The sequence below is a fragment of the Periplaneta americana genome, chromosome 1 (genome assembly GCF_040183065.1).
Source record: "Periplaneta americana isolate PAMFEO1 chromosome 1, P.americana_PAMFEO1_priV1, whole genome shotgun sequence".
NCBI lineage: Eukaryota > Metazoa > Arthropoda > Insecta > Blattodea > Blattidae > Periplaneta > Periplaneta americana.
The window spans coordinates 11,595,663-11,615,719 of record NC_091117.1 but is presented as its reverse complement, the minus strand read 5'-3'; the positions used below and the strand labels follow the sequence as shown (position 1 = coordinate 11,615,719).

Here is a 20,057-nt window from a genome sequence, read left to right as displayed (position 1 = left end):
CGTTTTCTTTCCACATATTCTCTAAAATATATATGAGCATTTTCATAGGTGATTGAGTGTTTTTTTTTTCCTTCTTTATTATTGTACCGATTTGCATTATATTTCAGTTTAGGAGATTCAGCATGTAAACTTTAGTGAGTAGCGAATATGGTTATAATTTTCTGTCTAGTTTCTACTCCAACAATAGAAGATGGCTCCTAAAAATGTATAATCATTTCTTCTAAATGTTCCCTAGTGACAATGAACCCTTGATTCAATTAGTAATACAGGACAGATTTTATGCACATATCCATATGCAAATGATATTAACAAAAACTTTGCTTCTTGGGGATCTTGGTTATATTTCAAAGTTTTGGTCAATGTACAAACTATTATACTGGACTCACCTCACCGGCCCTGTGGAGAAAGCAAAAGGAATGCATCAACTATTACTCACTCCAAAGCTACTTGAAACCACGCCCCTATTAGCCAGCTTCCTAACTAATAACGTCCACAGTACTAGCTTCATAAAAACATCAACAAATCATTATACCAGCATTAACTTCTGCAGTAGCTGAATAGGTATATCACAGTCTACTGTATACAGTCGCGAAGCTCAATATGTAGTAAAAATGCAAACATGGATAGTTGCCCACCACTAGGATCGCTACTATCGCCTCATGATCGCAGATCTCTCTCCTAGCAGCCGACAAAATATGTTACACTTTCGTTGTGTTCTTTTGGAAAAATTAACACCTTCCTTCCATTATTGAAATATTAAATGCATAAAGTTAATTTATTATTTTAATGAAGTATATTAAATTCCACCACAAACTCGAAGATACCTGCAAGAAATAAGTTAATATAATTTTTGTTTGTGCAAAACGAACTGAAATTTACTATAATAGCTTCACTCATTCAAGATTATAGCGATAATTAACTATGAAACCAATAAATATTAATTTGCATTTCCCTTTACAACAATAATAATGGAAATATGAATTAATGGAGTAACTTATGTACGTGTACCGGTACTTTTAGTATAGGCTTACGTAGTTGAGGTTAAGCAATAATAATCACACCAGAATTGGAAATAAAACGTGATTAATAAATTTTATTGTAACAGACTTTTTCTACGTTTCTAATAAAGTAACAAATAAAAATAACAACAAAATTAACAGCTATAATTAAAAACATATCCTTTGAAAAAAAAAAAGTAGGCCTAAGCAATAATAATCCCACCAGAATTGAAAATAAAACGTGATCAATAAATTTCATTAAAACAAACTTAATTTTTCTACGTCTCTAGTAAAATATTATTATTCCAATTATTGTATTTTAGCCATTAACATTTTCATTACAACCAATAACGAACATTTCACAAGCATCAATGTGAAATACGCAACGAGCTAGCACTCGATGGAAATACGACACAGTCCAAAGTCGACCGTGGACAGTCTATTGTTTCTAGTTGCTAACCGCTTGGAGCGCTTATCACGAGATTTGCAAAAAATCATCTCAAGCTTCGCGACTGTATACAGTAGACTGTGGTTAGATCTTTAGTCTGTTACCACTTCTTATCAGTTCCACTACATCCTCACTCCCAGTTCCCTCTGTGATATTCCCCTTCGGCCAGGGCTGATGTGCTCAGTCCCACACTGTATATCTTATTTATATTTTGATCCGTTATTGCTTTAGTACATGTAACTTTAAAACAATGTTATTTCTTGTCATGTTATTGTGAACTTTCTTTCCAAAACTAAACTCTCTCCAAAAATTTTATAGAATGTTATGAAAAAGAAATAAAAAAATTTACGAGAGGATGACGCAAACCACGTCGAAACTAGTCAACCCGGCGATTTACCAGTGAAGTTTATTTTTATTTTAGTGGGTTATTTTACGACACTTTATCAACATCTTAGGTTATTTAGCATCTGAATGAGATGAAGGTGATAATGCCGGTGAAATGAGTCCGGGGTCCAACACTGAAAGTTACCCAGCATTTCGTCATATTTTATTGAGGGAAAACCCCGGAAAAAACCTCAACCAGATAACTTGCCCCGACCGGAAATCGAACCCGGGCCACCTGGTTTCGCAGCTAGACGCGCTAACCGTTACTCCATAGGTGTGGACACCAGTGAAGTAGTTAGTAAACGTTCATCAGTGAAATTTATGGTTAGAAGAGAGGGATAGCTCTAAAAATTTTCATGAGGGTGCCATTAACAGCTAAAAATAAGTATAAGTAGTAAGCTGATGTTTGCTTAATGTGAATGCAGTATAATTTCGAGACTTTTTTTTAATATGGGATTTTTAAGATAGTGAGTTTTGAAAAGAAAGTTCAAAGTTAACCTTTTATTGCTGAAATATCAAATTTCTTGCAATCTAAAAAAAATTCAAGTAGCCTACTATCTATTCATTTTATAACATTTTAAAATTACAATTTGATTAATTATTTTTAGAATAGCTGACAATATTTTAATGGAAGTACCAAAATCATATATTTCAAGTATCAATTCTCTATTCTCACAACATACAGATTCTCTCACTCCAACTGCAACCACATCACTAGACTCAACATTGTCTATTATGAGTTCTGTTTTACATTTCACCAGTGTTTTCTGTAAGCACTAAAAGTTTGTTTATTCGTTTCTGTTTAAATATATTGAGTAGTTTTATTGCTTCTTGTAGGTCCAGATAGTCATTTCAGCTCAAGCAGATGGCAGGGCAATGGCGCATGGAAGAGAAAGCAGATGTGAACTACTGGTACTAAGGTAAGAGTGATATCAGGCCTGCTATACAGTTTATAGTACAAGCTGCACCACACAGCCATCTTCTTTATTGTTAATTTCTGCTTCACAGAATAATGATGGCTTAAAACATAAACAAGCATACATACATACATACATACATACAAACAAACAAAAACTAATAAATATGGTAGAGAAATGTGTACAGCGCCTTTTTTAAATTGATGCTGATTTTAAACTGGATGCCAGTATGAAAGTTTAAGGGGAAGCAGAGGTGAAATTTTCGAACAAAAGTGAAGAAAAAATGTAAATTTGGTTTTTTCCATTTTTATTATCTTTATTTTCATATTCCGATGCTAGTTTTTGATTTTGTGCCCCTTAAAAGTATGAAATTAAAACCAAGATAACTGTATTACTATATTATTTCCATAATAAACTAATACTTATCATTATTTATATACCTACTCTGAACATATAAATAAAAATAAATATTGAAAATTTCTTACAATATGGTGCATGGAGCATTTTATATCAAACGATATAAAGTTTTATAAAATTATTAATATTTACAGAACTATTGTACTTAGAAAGTTGAAACTTGGTATGTCCATTACTACTAATAACATACTTAGTATTCATGATCAATTTCAAACAAATCGGATAAATTTTGTGGATTTTGAAATATTCACTTCTGCCTCCCCTTAACAATTAAGGTTTAGTCCTCGATATTTTCGATACCTTAATACTTGAAGTACCGAAAGTGATCGATATTTTTGGGAAAAGGAATCGATACTTTTTCGATATGGTACTTTTTAGTTTTGGAGGTTTCTCTTTTTTTTTTTTCATTTCAGTAGTAATGGATTAGACTTCTATTATATCTAGGGTGATCAACTGTCCCGTATTTTAGCTACCAGTATTTTTTTTTAGATTCTCTTGGCTCTCGTATTGATATTCTAATCATTCCGGTTTTCTTTTATCAGTCATGATCGCTAATTTTTAAATGTACCATAATCTAATAATAATTCCCTCCAAATATATTTAGACGTGAAATGGCATTAAGATCGACAGTTTAGTAGTAACAATCAATACAATTCTGTTCAAATAATCCTGTAATCTTTGATGTAACTATGTAGCCTACATGTATTCAGTTTCCATAGCAACTTAAATTTTCTACAGGATCTTGTTGACAAAGAAACATGAATACTAATTTTAAACATTATTGCACTCAATATTGTGACCTATATCATACTTGTATTATAATTAAATTGATAGCTTTATATTAGAAATATAAACCATTCCGTCAATCAATACTGGCTTCACAGCCCAACAAAATTGCGCTAAAATTTAACGTGACCAAGTCTCCCATATTTTTGTGATCAGAAGTTGGTCACTCTAATTATATCGAAATTTATGTTATGAAATTTATGGGGTTATGTGGTATATTAATCTCTGTTCCGTGTGTTACATAAATGTTTTGTCTGTTCCACCACTCAAAAATATTTGATAGCAGTAAGTTGTAAAATAATCCTAACCATTGGTAAACCAAAAATTTTAGTAGGGCTATTGGTAGGTTTGGGAAATTCCTCAGCAGCAATGTGTAAGAGGAACTATTAAGGAAATAGACATACAGTATTTAGTATTGCCATCATCTGCTCAGAATGGTTTTGATTAGGTATAAAAATGTGTGAAAAAAACTCCAGATGTTTAACTAAAATTGTCGAAGTCTGATACTGGTATTCCCTAGAAAAATAATTTATTTAAACCTAACAAACCATTTCTTATTCGGTGTGATATTTTAGGCATCGCCATCCCGAAACATTAAGGACTGCAGGCCCTTTATAGAAATGTTATGCAACATGGCAATAAAGCATCAAGCTCTGGAAATGAAATTCAATCAGCAGAACAAGAGTTAAATGCATGTCTATACGAGGATTTGCTTCCTCCTGATGCTAATGCATATGCCTACTGGGAAAGAAAGACTATTTTTCTCTATGTGAAAAGCAGCTGTTCAATATTTGTATACACCACCTAGTTACTTTTTTCACTGGGAGAATTTTCCATACAGCTGATCTGATGTGTCATAAAAAAAGAAACAGACTGAAGAATGAAAATGCTTGTCTTCCTGAACAAAACCTTTAGCTTAATAAAAAAAAAAAAGACATATTGCGAATGTAATGTTCAGGATATTGTATTATACAGTGTGTTATAAAACTCCCTCTGCAGTGTAGAAAACAAAATTCGTTTACTGCTGGTGCTTGGACTGTTGGTAATCCTCAGTGAAGGTCGGTCGACCTCGGTCTGTGAGTATTTGGACAGCTACCAGTGCTGCCATCTGCTGTTCATACTTGGCAAATTTCTGAGCATTCTACTCACTGCAGAAGGAGCTTTCTAACGCACTGTATTACTGAACTCTCTTTTTTTTTTTTATATTGCAAGTATGCTATTAATAAAATAAATTTCAATGCTCTTTAAAACATTTTAATTTTTGCTGTGTCTTGTTTTCAATTTTCACTCTCAGTTTTCACTAGTATTGGGTAGCAAAGATTCAAAACAGATATTGGTATCAAGTATCGAGGAATTGTGGTATCGATCCATCTTTATAAAACAATACCTACATGTAAATATAAGTTGGACTACATTCTGCAGAAAAATGAAGTCAACTATATAATATTAACTTCGTTGAAATCAAAGAATTGGTCAGGTTTCACTATTTATTTACTTTGAGAAACAAATTAACAGATGTACTACAAGATCTCTCTAATATAGTAAGAAAATGGACGAATTTACGGGAGAAGATGAGGTCAAATTTTGATAATTTAAAAAAAAAAAATTAAATAAGTAGTTATCTTTCATTTATATGTTGGCCAAGTTTTATCAACCTACCGGTATTCATCTTCAAACTTCATGCTTTAGTTCTGTTTTACAATTACAAACAGGCTTTCGTGACGGAAAAGCGACATTTTCAAGTAATTTTTCCACACACACACACACACACACACACATATATATATATACTGCATTTATTCACATTAAAATACTATAGACTCCAACAAATTTTATGCTAAGAAATTGAAATTTTTGCTGTAAGTTCTGAAAAGTATGATTAACAAAAGTATAGGGTTTTTTTTTTTTTTTTTTTTTTTTTTTTTTTTTTTTTTTTTGTGGATTGAGGTGGTAAAGTAAATATTTTCAAAATTAAAAAATGAAATATACTATGTGGACACTAAAAAAAATATATATACAGGACTTTAATTTCAAAACTTCCCAGTCTAAATATCTAATTATTTAAATTGAATTCAATTTAAACAAAAGAACACGTCAATTTGGATATTGAGGGAGAAGTCTGGAACCAGCCTTAATTGCATTTTAGATTTCACCCCTCACCCCCAGTCTCCCCCACTTTAAAATTTCAAATGGTACCCCTGTATTTTTATACTTAAATATGAAAGAGCATTCAATTGTTTATTCACTCATTCGTTTTCGCATCTTTTGTTTTCTATTGTCGCTTGGCAACCTGGATTGTTATTATTGTTGATTAGAGCTGAAGAGAATAAAACTACAAAAACTTATTAAGCATTTCATGTAATGGCTTAACTCTATCACAATAAATAAATACATAAATAAACTTATCTCACAAAACATTATTTCATTATTATTATTATTATTATTATTATTATTATTATTATTATTATTATTATTATTATTATTATTATTATTATTAATCCTGATTTACTTAGAATAGCTCTTGCAAAATTTCGATATGTCAAAAGATATTATTTCTTTGCATTGGGAGACTCTCTTTTAATTCCAATTGTGTAATGAGGCAGACAAAATGGATGAAGAATATATCAACACTTGTGAAACTATTACAACCAATGAAGATACTGTAAAGAAAAACTGGGTTGTTACAGAATAGAATAGTGGATAGAATCAGTACTAAATAATATAATGTATTAATTAAAAAGTTAATTTAAACAAAACCGTATCACTTACACAAAACTTTACAAAAAGTTATCATTGTTCATTTATTATATTTACATATTATTTAAATTATTCAATTGACTATATTCTGTATATACGTGTAAATATTCTCTCTTGCTAGTTAACATTTGAATTCATCAGTACAGTAATTTACCAAATAAATAGACTTATGGAGAAAAAGTTGGTTTTTATTATTGCGGATGGATATTAGAATTACTGGTAAGTTGTTTTTTTCTGCAGAATGATGTCTACTTCAGAAACTGACTTTTAACACTCAACTTCACTTAGGAGAACACCCAGAACAATCACACAACTCAGTGGTAGGGTTGCTATATTTAAGAGATAAAAATCCGGGACATAATGACTATTTAAACAATTAATGTATTTTTCTTGATCTGTCCCTTTTTCTGATGCCATATAGCAGCTTACAAAGCCTGATTAAAGTATACATTGATTCTTAGGATAAAAATCCGAATTTTTTTTCCTTAATGTCTTTCAGACTTTGGTGACATCATTCTTGGGAGTAAACTAAGCAATTTATATAATTTAAAATCGAATTTGGGGACTCAAAGAAAAATTGTTTTTGGAAAAAATTTAATAACATTTTGGATCGACCTAACTCCATTAGAAATTGATCTAGGTTAGGGTAAAACTTCTTTCGCCAAAATGATCCCCTACCTATGGAGAATGTTACATACTAAAATCATTTATTTATCTTGAACCATTCAAAAGATATGCCACATTACATAAGCACTTTAGAAAATATATTTGTATATTTTTGGGATAAAATAATTATAATCATTTGAAAATAATAATTTTAGTTTACAACATAGCCTCATGTTTAAGCTTCATTTTGGTGCTCAATGAAGTCTTTTGCCCAGTTGGAGGTCTACTTTTTGTCCGTTGGAAAGATTTTTTTAAGTTGGTTATTTAACGACTCTGTACCAACTACTAGGTTATTTAGCATCGATGAGATCGGTGATAGCGAGATGGTATTTGGCAAGATGAGGTCGAGAATTCACCATAGATTACCTGGCATTCACCTTACGGTTGGAGAAAACCTCGGAAAAAAACCAACCAGGTAATCAGCCCAAGTGGGGATCGAACCCGCGCCCGAGTGCAACTTCAGACTGGCAGGCAAGCACCTTAACTGACTGAGCCATGCCGGTGGCCCTGTCGGAAAGATAATTAAATTTCGGAAAATGTGAAATTTGAGAAAACGAGACTGGAGATGGCATAAGGTTTAGAAAGTATACTGCACTTATGTTATAAATGCCCAAATAATTATGAAATTATTGGGATAATGAGTACAAGTTATATATTTTTAAAAACTAGAAGAAATGAGCTTCCAGATGAGGCGAAGACATTATTTACAAAAATTTTCAAGAAATCTGACATTTCTAGAGACGATGTTACATTTATTTATGATGGGACAATGGGAAGCAAAGTTGGAAAAAAATATATTGAACTTCTTTGAAAGTAAAATTATTAATTTACTTTATGTATTGGAGTGAGACCACAACAGGCCACCAGGCTTAATACGTGATAGGAGGAGGAGGAGGAGGAGGAGGAGGAGGAGGAGGAGGAGGAGGAGGAGGAGGAAGAAGAAGAAGAAGAAGAAGAAGAAGAAGAAGAAGAAGAAGAAGAAGAAGAAGAAGAAGAAGAAGAAGAAGAAGAAGAAGAAGAAGAAGAAGAAGAAGAAGAAGAAGAAGAAGACTTTAACTATGTATGTGTACTATATAATTTTTAGTCTTGACAAACCTTTCTCAAAACACAAGAACTCATAGCTGATATGGTCGCAGACAATTTGGAAATATTCTTCCTTTTGTTTCTTTCTTATGGACAATTCTTCCTCCATCAGTTCATATTGGATTCATATGAAAATCTCTGGATTATAACCATATGCCGTAGGTAATCCTCAGTTTTCATTTTTTATTCAACTGACCTTCCCGTTGTAATAAAACCTAATATTAATAGGTACTCCACGAAATCACATTATTGACGAAATTGATGGGACATATAGCAACCCTACCCAACAGCATTTAAAAATAAAGTAGGCTAACAAAATAAGTTAAAAGATACCGTACTTTTAATACATAAATAAAATGTCTATATACTACAAAAATTTGTTCTAGTGATAGAATTAAAGTATTTTAATATATTTTATATATTCTAACATAACAAGTAACAAACAATTTCAACAAGCTCGCCATTTTATAACATGGGTGCAGCAAAATGGCTGACTTAGTGAGCAATGCAATAACAACCGAGTTAATAATGATTATATCACTTTGTGTTGACTCAACACTTGCATAATAGTGAGCACAATAGTTTAAAGAGATAAGTGTGACTTGTGATTAGGAAACACGCAAGTATCTAGTTATCGTGCAAAGCCCAGCCTTCACACAAGAGAGATATGTAGGTGAGTGGGTAGCTGAAGGTTCTTGTGAAAGACCTCCCGCTGAGTCCTGATATGCCTGCTATTTCCTACACTAGTAATGCAGCTATAACAATTGCAGAAATGCTGGAATGGCAGCTGAAGCAAAGCTTATGTACACTTTATAGATGACGCTATGTAAATTGAATCATTATGTAATAACCAATATTTCAAATCTTATTTTGTTTTACAGCTTAAATACAAGAGTTGGCCTCCCCACATTCCAACATTCCTTAACACTGTATCAATATACAATATTACAAAATGTGTATAAAAAAACATGCTTACTTTTCTAACAATAAAAGTCCTCTAAAAACAGTTCGGTAAATGCTCCTAGCAATAGAAATTAAATCTACTGGACTGGGCTAGTGCGCGGTGTCATAGTTTAACAAGGAATTGACATCTCCAAGACGGAGGTTAAGTATTTGACAGATCTTATAAACAACGGCTAGCATATCTTTGTTCCTCTATTGTCGATGGCCTTGTGGGAAGAGATGCAATCATCAGAAGCACTAGTCGCACACACGTAATCAAACCTTTTCACTTCGCATCTAATTGATTTTTCAAATTGCCTAATGTAATAGCTTACAGAATTTCCTATATCCTACTACAAAGGTTTTAATGTTCGCGGTTGATGTTCATATAAGAGCTAAAGAAAATACGAGATTTCAGGTCCTCAAGGTGAGTTGGATTGTAAGAAAGATTTTGGGCTTTGCAAGGATGAGATTTAATTTTCCGAAGTTTCGGATCTACTTACAGTTTCTACCAGGGTAACTTTGCTCGAGAATTAGAAATCTCTTCTGTATTGAGTTTTCTTAGAACAGCTGTTTGGGCTATCCAAGAATATCGAACAAAACAGACCTCAAGTAATATTATTGGAAGGATAGATTCAATGTTATGCTTTCCAGAGGCGTCATAAAAAAAAAATAAATAATAATAATAATAATAATAATAATAATAATCCGTGGCGCTACAGCCCATGAAGGGCCTAGACCGACCAGCCGGCTGCTGGCCTCACGCCCACATGCCGAAGCAGAGGTGGACGATCATCCATCCAGAATGGAGGTATCGTGTGGTTAGCACGATGATCCCCCCAGCCGTTTTAGCTGGCATTCGCAACCGGATTTCGCTACCTATCGTAGCTCCCCAAATGCATCACGATGCTGGGTGGACACCGGTCCCATACACTGGCCGAAATTTCATGAGAAAATTTCTTCCCCCATGAGGATTCGAACCAGCGCGCATTCCGTAACGTGAGTCCTAGGCAGATGCCTTAGACCACGACGCCACATTATCCAAACTCTAATAGCCTTGAATTATTAAAGAAACAAAAATGAATTTTCTTCTATTAACATTAACTTAATTAATTAATACTAATAAACAATTAATTTAATTTAATTAATTTTAATTAATTAATTCTATTTTAAAATATAACTATATTGATATTAAAATATACTAAAAAAATGATAAATTTGTTTTCGAAGGGAACAAGAGTAAGGTGGTCCACAGAACTGTTCTGACTTAAAAAAGTGGTCACTACTTCAAAAAAGTTTGAGAAACGCTGTTATAGCAAATAATAACAACATTTATAATATTTCTCTCCTGCCAAACACAGCAAAAAGCAAAACTGACGTAAGGGCGATTCATATGACGATGATGATACTACTACTACTACTACTACTATTGTTCTGTTTATTGCGCTTCTTCAAAACAAAAGTTATGCCATCGGCATGTCATTGTTGAGGATGGGACCTGTAAATAATTTCGTAATATCGAATGAATTAAATCTCAAAACACTGTTGCAACACCCAAAATCTTTGTAGAGGGAGAACCTTATTTTGCAGCACATAACTATACATAATATCACATACAAAGCAAATGTTTAACAACCATATTGATCACTTGGTTACCCTATATCCTAAAATTATCGACTGTTGCACAGATGATTTCATAAGTGTAAAAGTTTTAATTAATGTAGAAGTCAAAGTAAGACTCAAACGACGATGATCAGAATGCTTTGAGTGAAAAACAGAACATATTCTCAGTTCTTATAGCTTATAAATCTTATAATATGTTAAATTGCTGAATGAATGCAAATCAAATTGTAAATATACAGTGCTATGAGTGTTATTCTGCATACCTATATATTTTTACTGCAATTATATATAAAATAATGTATTTAAACATAATATATAAATATTATATAAAGAGGAAATTGGGAAGACCACGCAAGCGCTGGCATGAGACCGTAACAGATCCTGTAGGGTCTAATACGTGAGGGATATGATGATGATGATGATGATGATGATGATGATGATGACATAAATATTTAAAGAAAATAATCTGCCCTCAATGAGGGTGACCATAAAAATCCAGAATAAAAGCACTACAGAATAATTTAGAAAGACAGGAATTGTTTAGTAAAAAATTCAGAGAAATGCAAACCCAACACAATCATCAGTGGCCAAAATATAAATGGTAATGTAATATTTGGATTGAATCCTTACTTCTCTAAAAGGTAAAAAATGTTGATAATAATAGTGTTGGGCTAGTTGAAGCAATGGTTTCCAAAATCTCCCTTATTTTCAGTTTGAAACCTTGACAATCATACTGTAATCTCCAAAATCTCCCTTATTTTCAGTTTGAAACCTTGGCAATCATACATTAATCTCCAAAATCTCCTATGTTTTCAGTTTGAAACTCTGGCAGTCTTACAATACATAGTCTCCAAAATCTCCCTTATTTTTAGTTTGAAACCCTGGAAATCATACAGTAATCTCCAAAATCTCCCTTATTTTCAGTTCGAAATCCTGGCACTTCTACAATACCCTATACTGGTCTCCAAAAATCTCCCTTATTTTCAGTTTGAGATCCTGATAATCCTATAATAATCTTCCTTATTTTCAGTTTGAAACCATGGCGACTATAAGTGGTCTACAAACAGGAAATTAATCTATGATAATCGTTACTGATATTTAGTAACAGTCTATGTCTATACCTATAATAGTTTAAATGCTGTGGAACTAAAGATAGAATAATTCTGTCGTCGATTTGCAAAAGGGAACATGTCCAAAATAACAAAGTGTTGAAAAATCGCAAAAACTATAACTAAGTTAAATTATAATATTCATATATTTTTTTCTAATTAAGTTAGATTACTATGGATATATACATTGAGGACCCATGAACATTTTAATTTTTTAACTCTGCTATGACATTTTTACGATTTCTCAACACTTTGTCATTTTGGACATGTCCTCTTTTGCAAATCGACGACAGAATTGTCCATCTTGATTGATATCCACTACTCAAATGCCTGGCAATCCCAAATTAAAAATGATAGTACTGCAAATACTTTGGGATCCTTCAAATTTCTAGTCTATCCCAACAGTATTCCAAACAGAGCAGAAATGCAGAGACAAATTGAATAGCCTATGGTTGCAAAACGACATGAAATGAATAGTGTTAGAAGAACACTAAGGTGATAACAAGGAAGTTAGGTACGTCACTTAGGACCCTCATTAAACATTTTGTATTTAGTATTGTAACATGTTATTTTCAGTTCCTATTGTTTGCATTTTAATTCCAAAATGACACATTCTCAGAGGATATTTTAAACATATTTTGACGTCTACATTACACAACTGAAGTTTTACACTTATGAAACACACTGTGTATAATCGTTTTACTGAAGGATATTTAATATTTGTTGGACATTTCGGGTTGAAATTATAACGCATTATATTCTGTTGAAAATTAAATAATGATAACTAGCTTCTGATTTACATTTTCCTGTATAATGTCTGATTTTAAGGCAAGATTATAGATGTTACTCAGAAATTTTCTGTATTTGAATACTGTAAGGAGAGAGCTGTACAAAATGTGTTTGTTCAATTGTAGAATGTTGTTTGGATGGTATTTCTCTACCTCCGTAAAGGTTTCTGTCTGTACTCAAGTGCCATCCCTTTCCATAGTTCTACTCTGTGATGTGAACATACTGTAGATAAAGACAGTGCACTAGATCAATAAATGTGATGTGTAAAACTGTGACGTATAGGAAAACTCATCTTCATTTCTCAGGTGTAACAAGTATCACATAAAACGTACCATTATTAATTATAATATCCTATCACAACACGGCTGTCAACAGCCAATAAGAGTCCACTTGTGATAAATCTAAGTATTGTGGTTGAGGACCGCCTTCCCACAAGTTACAAATAAGATTTGAAAATTGTAATATCAGTTAACTATTATTAGGCCTATCTATTAGATCTTAAATGGAATAGTTCTTATTTTTTGTCTGGGAATGAATGCTTAATACTGAATATCACTGTGGTAAGGAGATGCATCATACCCAGCTCCCTGAACACAAATAGGTCTGAGCCTGAAAGCTTTATTTAGCTGAAAAGTTGGAATTTTACGTCTCGGTTTAAGAGTATTTCAACAGAACTTTAGGAAAAAGTTTCGTAAGATTTATAAAAATGATGGTAAACACTGGATAGAATTAATCTCGTAATAAGCGAGGATAAGTCTGAAAGTAAGGCTCCAAAAACTGTAAATTAGGCAATACTATAGTCGCGACGCTGTTATTCCTGGCGTGACTCCTCCTCTTTGCTTACATCTTAGGAAGTGAAGGCTCTATAAAGTCTAGGTAGGTAGTATCGTTCGCCATTTTTGTTCTTTCGTTGCCGAGCTACCATACGAGGAATCTACTTGCGACACTGTTAAACATTATCATGTCGTAGCTCCTATGATAATAAATCAAATGCACTGTAATTCAGCAAATAATTGAGCGGCAAATAACGTTTTCGTGTGCTTTCTGCGAACGCCAACGAAAGAGCCAAAATGGCGGGCGATTATATTAAGTATTTATCGAGCCCTAAGAAATGAATATCGTCTTCATCAGCGAATCACAAGACGCACACGTTTAAATGTAGCCGACCTGCAACGCGATTGGCTGCCGGAAATTAGAGCGACGGGACTTTAGAATTCTGCTAGCCAGAAGACAGATCTGAAATGGGGAGGGGAATTCTGTAAGGCGAAAATGATAACTAGCAGAGGATTGTTCACATCATCCCTTCTATTGATGCCAGAGGGGATTGACAGAGTCATCTATACCGGTGCCTGAATCAAGATCTGCAGATATAAGTTAAGATTTTCACAGTGTCCAACGTGAAATGCTTTGGGTTTTTCATCTTATACAGTGAGTCCCAGTGAATGTTCCTGGTGTTTCTGTTGGTGACGTTACCAGTCTGCTCAAACTTCCAACTTAATTTTTTAATTAACCGTGCATTTAATCACAAAACATAATACAGAGCATATCAAAAGTCAGGTAACACTTTCAATATTTTATTACACAAAAACTACTAATGATAGCACTTTCAAATACACGTCAGTTTAAAGTAAAACTCTCAAAGTTCTGTTTACACCTTACAGAGATTCAATGTGTGAACCACGAGTGACTCGGCAGATGTCCAAACGATAATCAAACTCTTCCCATACCCTTTTCAACATATCCTCTGTGAACATGAGTGTGATTCACCAAAGGTGAATGTTTTCTGCGCGTTGTCACAACGAAAACTGTACGGACCTTTCTTCTTCATTGAGGTTACTGTGACTGGACATTCATATCTGGACATGTTGGAGCAATGGTTGGTGCCTCAACTTAGACAAGATCTCGATGACGATTTCATCTTTCAGCAAGATGGGGCTCCGCCACATTTCCACAATGCAGTTCGTGCATACCTGAATACGGAGAGAAGACGTGCTGGAGTAAGAGACAGATGTTTCATGACATGGCCACCAAGGTCACCTGATATGACTGCATGTGACTTTTTTCTATGGGGGTTACTAAAGGACCGTGTGTTTGTACCGCCTTTGCCACGTGATTTAGAGGAACTAAAAACCAGAATTCGAGAAGCTGCCGCCACGGTCACAGAGGATATGTTGAAAAGGTATGGGAAGAATTTGATTATCGTTTGGACATCTGCCGAGTCACTCGTGGTTCACACATTGAATCTCTGTAAGGTGTAAAACGAACTTTGAGAAATTTATTGTGACGGTGTCGTGTATAGTTCCTGGGGTAGCTCAGTCGGTAGAGCATTCGCGTGCTAAGCGAAGGGTCCCGGGATCGATACCAGCTCCGGAACAATTTTTCCTTGAAATTATTCAAACCTGCTTTACAGGGAGCTACTACCTGAAAGCCAGATTTGTATAGAACTTTGAGAGTTTGACTTTAAACTGACGTGTGTTTGAAAATGCTATCATTAGTAGTTTTTGTGTAATAAAATATTGAAAGTGTTACCGGACTTTTGATATGCCCTGTATAGATTTTCTACCGTCCCTTTCAATCTGCAGGATTATTTCACTTCCACCCTGTATATCAAGTGGCAACCAGCGAGATGGACTCGTCAGCGAAGGGGCCTCTGTAGGAAGAATTTATTGCAACTTGGAAGCTTACTTTCTGACTAGTACTCTTACTTACCTATGACGGTTAGCACCGGAAATGCCTCCAAAACTTGGAATTTGTTAACTATAACCAGCACAGGCCAAAAAAGAAAGTGCAGCATACAGTTTGATAAAACCTCTTGGGGAGAAATGGATAACAGGACTAACTTCAGAGGCATTGCCCCATCCCCATATGACTAGACAGTCCCCATAATCATGCACAGTGCTGTATGTTGCTATGTTTATAAACTACTTGTACATAAGGGTGAACTATCATCAGTTTTCTTTGTTGATTTCAGCAAATAGCTCTGAGCCTTCACCGAAGATACTGGTGAAATACTGTGTGAAGAGGCGGCACATGTATTCCTCTTGGAACAGAGGTAGCAGCCCTTCCAGGAAGCCGATGTGCCCCCCACGGGCTGTGATGACGATGGCAACGTATTTGGACTTGTTGGCTTCTTCCACAGGTATTGCTACAAAAAAACAGCTGAATCAGTGTTGACCATGGCACTTACAGTAACATGCACTGCAGCTTTCAAGATCTGTTATGTGCCTCTGCCTTAACACAGGGCGTATTTCACAGAAGTATACAATAAAAAGTTACACTGGTAAGTAAAAGTTTCTATACCATTAAGACAGAAAAGTTCTGGGACTGGATTCGTCACTGCTAAAGGCTGGTTCACAATAAACCGGAAACGAGAATCGGAACGAAAACGAAAACGGTAAAATTGTTAAAATGTGTACATTTAAATGTGAGCATTCACAATTAACGAAAAGCTTGCCGGAGCCCAGGATCGGGAACGGAGAGTTGGCCAAGTTTCAGCTTTGGCGTTCACGTTTCCGATCACAGCCCACTAGATTCATTCTATTGCCATCTAAAAGCTATTTTGTCGTATATTTTGTAGCAAGAAGACCGTGACATAACCTATACATTATTTTGTTCTGTGTTGTGCATCATGGAGCAAGTTTTATTTGATGAGATTCTAATATTGAGTGTTGAGGAAAATCCTCACGTTTATGATAAGCGGCACGCCTTGTATAAAGATGAGAAAATGAAGGAGAATACGTGGCTTTCAATAGCTGCATCTTTGAACACCGATCGTAAGTGAATCATATTTTATTACTGTATTGGTTGTATTACACACTACATATTCATGCTTGAATTCAATAACTACTGTTGTGTTCATTTTTGTTCTATTACAAATGATTCTTCTCTAATTATTTTAAGTTATGGTAGACTTAAAATAGGTTGTGATAATAAAGATGCATGGGCATATTTATAGTACCGTACCTAATGAAATGTTTCAGTTGAAATTTCGAAGTTGGTTAACCTGTGTTTATTTTGGCTGCCTTGTACTCATGAGAGAACACCATTGGTCAATTATACACAAATAACATGAGAATGCGTTATCGATATGCATAGTCGTCTATGTTCTCGGTTTATTGTGAATCAAAAATGTTCATATTCACGTCCTCTGCTTCTCGTTTTCATTCTGGTTCTCGTTCCCGGTTTATTGTGAACCAGCCTTAACTGGGTGGGAACAGAAAGAATGTGAGTGTTAGGGAATAGAGACTGTTGTGCTGAGAAATAGTGATTGGGTGTGATTTGAAGACGTGTAATTTTGTCGCTGTGATAGGTTTGTCACTGGTTCCGACTGTGACTAAAATTCCAAAATCACAGCTCTGAGAAATCGCTATCTCCGAGTGATTCGTGATTCATAGCGATGGCGACAGCTCCAGAGTCAAGACAACTGCAAATCAGAAGATTAACTTGAAGGGCAACATATCTGGGATATAATTAATTATCGTCCCACTCTAGAGGTTAACGAAGGCAACTCTTTGATACTTTTGATACGTAGCTATAATGACTCACTTTTGTAAACATTCTTGGGACACATCGTGATAAAGCAAGTCAGAGTGTATTTTATTTTTAGTATTCTCGTCGGACTAATCGCTATTGTTGATATTAAGACATGACAGAGGTATATCAATTCAGTTCCCAACAGAGCAATAAACATACACATATCTCGACTTGTGATGGGGAACACTGAAATGTTTTGATTAAATATAGTACTATATGGTTTTTAAACTGCTGTGACGTCATTTTTAAAGCTCTAGTGCACAGGGATTTAAATGACCCTAACCTTTGGTTTCAATATCCCTTAACTTAATTGATTAACTAGCGGACTTACTGGTGTTAATTATGTAAGTTTGTGCAGCTTACAGCTGTTTCGGTGCCTATCACACATCCTCAGAGCCTACTAGATCTCGGCATCATCTCGAACTTCTCTGCCTGTTATGTGGGTGCGTTTGATTGTTGAAAGGTGTTGAAAAGTGGAGTCAAATAGTGTGTGTGTACTGAAATTGATCTGTGTGTTGAGAATTTAATCGGGGTGTGTTTTAGTGTGTTTGTATATTTCGTATTGTTCTAGTGTGTTGAGTTTTTGGTTCTTTTCAATCAAATGCACCTACATAACAGGCAGAGAAGTTCGAGATGACGCCGCGATCTAGTAGGCTCTGAGGATGGTGTGATGAAGCACCGAAACAGCTGTAAGCCGCACAAACTTACATAATTAACACGAGTAAGTCCGCTAGTTAATCAATTACTTATATTCAAGTGTTAAAAGTAGTGTACGCAAGAATCAAAATGGATCCCTTAACTTGCTTTATTCCATACAAAAAGCTGCTGAATTTTGTGCACACAGTATCGTAACTGACTCCAGCACGCAGATCATACCACAGAAGAGCTAGAGCTTTCAAAGTTTCTTGAATTTTATAACTTTTTACCTATTCAGCCCTTGTAAAGGTAGAGGAAAACATCTACAGTAAGAGTAGCACGATTCTTGCGTCCTTGCGAAGGTCTTGGTGTTGAGTGAGTAACTGTGTAAGGTAGCCTACAGTAGTGATCTCACCTTCTAAAGGCTGGAAGGGGTCGTCCGCAGCACTGAGGCACAGCACTGGAATCTCGATCTTGTCCAGCTTGTCGTGGATCGTGGCCTCGGTGTAGTAAGACTCCACGTCCTTGTATCCGAACTGCTTCGTGGTGTAAGAGGAGTCAAACTCGCGGATTGTTTTGCTCTGCACACAGACAAAATTTTGTTCATTAGGTGAGCTAGTAAGATTCAATTTTTATTATTATTATTATTATTATTATTATTATTATTATTATTATTATTATTATTACGAGTATTATTATTATTATTACGAGTATTATTATTATTATTATTATTACTATTATCATCATCATTCCCATTATCTCCTGGCTTAGTTGAGTGATACCTTTTTGGTGCCACTTATGAAGTTATGAGCTTCCAACCAGTATTCGGACTGCTGACTAAATATACATTATTATTATTATTATTATTATTATTATTATTATTATTATTATTATTATTATTATTATTATTCAATTATCTTATTGTACTAATTTATGATTTTATAATTTTTATTTGATCTATGATTGATGTAGACTATTATATTGTTTGTATTTCATCTCATTGCCATTTTCTAACATTCATTCTCATCATCATTTGTTGTTTTGTTCTGTTTTGTATCGTGCTAAACTGTAATTGGCCTTGTGCTGTTGTTTTGCACGTTAATATTGTAAATAAAATAAATAAAAAAAAAAATAATAAAAAATTATTATTATCATTACTATTATTATTACTATTATTATTAGTATTATTATTACTATTATTACTATTACTACTATTATTATTATTATTATTACGAATATTATTATTATTATTATCATTTTATCATTATTATCATCATCATTCCCATTATCTTCTGGCTTAGTTGAGTGATACCTTTTTGGTGTCACTTATGAAGTTATGAGTTTCCAACCAGTATTCGGACTGCTGACTAAATATACATTATTATTATTATTATTATTATTATTACTATTACTATTATCACTATTATCACTATTATTATTATTATTATTATTATTATTATCATCATTACTATTATTATTACTATTACTATTATCACTATTATTATTATTACTATTATTATTATTATTATTATTATTATTATTATTACTACTACTATCACTATTATTATTATTATTATTATTATTATTATTATTATTATTATTATTTATTGGAAATCACACGTCGAACGGATGCCTCTAAAAAGAATACAGTACCTCAATAGATCCTGTCCTATGCTCCACGAAGTCACAGGAATTTTGATCTTCTATGAAGCTTTAGTGGGAGACAATAACATATCCACTAAGGTCTAATACTTGATCTACAAATGATGATGATGATGATGATTATTATTATTATTATTATTATTAGCATTATATTATTATCATTATTATTATTATTATTAATATTATTATTATTAGCATTACATTATTATTATTATCATTACATTATTATTATTATTATTATTATTATTATTATTATTATTATTACTACTACTGTTACTTCCTTTGCAATAATATTTTTGATTTGACA

At 33.6% G+C, this 20,057-nt stretch overlaps 1 protein-coding gene and 1 long non-coding RNA gene across 3 annotated transcripts in view; one reads left to right on the top strand and one right to left on the bottom strand.

Moving 5' to 3' along the window:
* LOC138705899 (uncharacterized) overlaps positions 1 to 20,057 on the top strand; it is a 30,871-nt gene that overhangs the window by 9,918 nt on the left and 896 nt on the right. The window contains exons 4-6 of one of the 2 annotated variants that reach the window (XR_011333862.1): positions 2,668 to 2,750; positions 15,891 to 16,058; positions 18,513 to 18,698. This is a non-coding gene — a long non-coding RNA (uncharacterized lncRNA). The remainder of the gene's footprint in view (positions 1 to 2,667; positions 2,751 to 15,890; positions 16,059 to 18,512; positions 18,699 to 20,057) is intronic. The other variant, XR_011333857.1, reaches the window with a different exon arrangement.
* Positions 18 to 20,057, bottom strand: part of Hydr1 (phospholipase Hydr1) — a 49,503-nt gene continuing 29,463 nt past the window's right edge. The window contains exons 7-8 of the mRNA XM_069834168.1: positions 18,504 to 18,669; positions 18 to 16,064 (exon numbers count right to left, since the gene is read on the bottom strand). Coding sequence (XP_069690269.1) covers positions 15,868 to 16,064; positions 18,504 to 18,669 — 363 coding nt within the window. The 3' untranslated portion in view covers positions 18 to 15,867. The remainder of the gene's footprint in view (positions 16,065 to 18,503; positions 18,670 to 20,057) is intronic.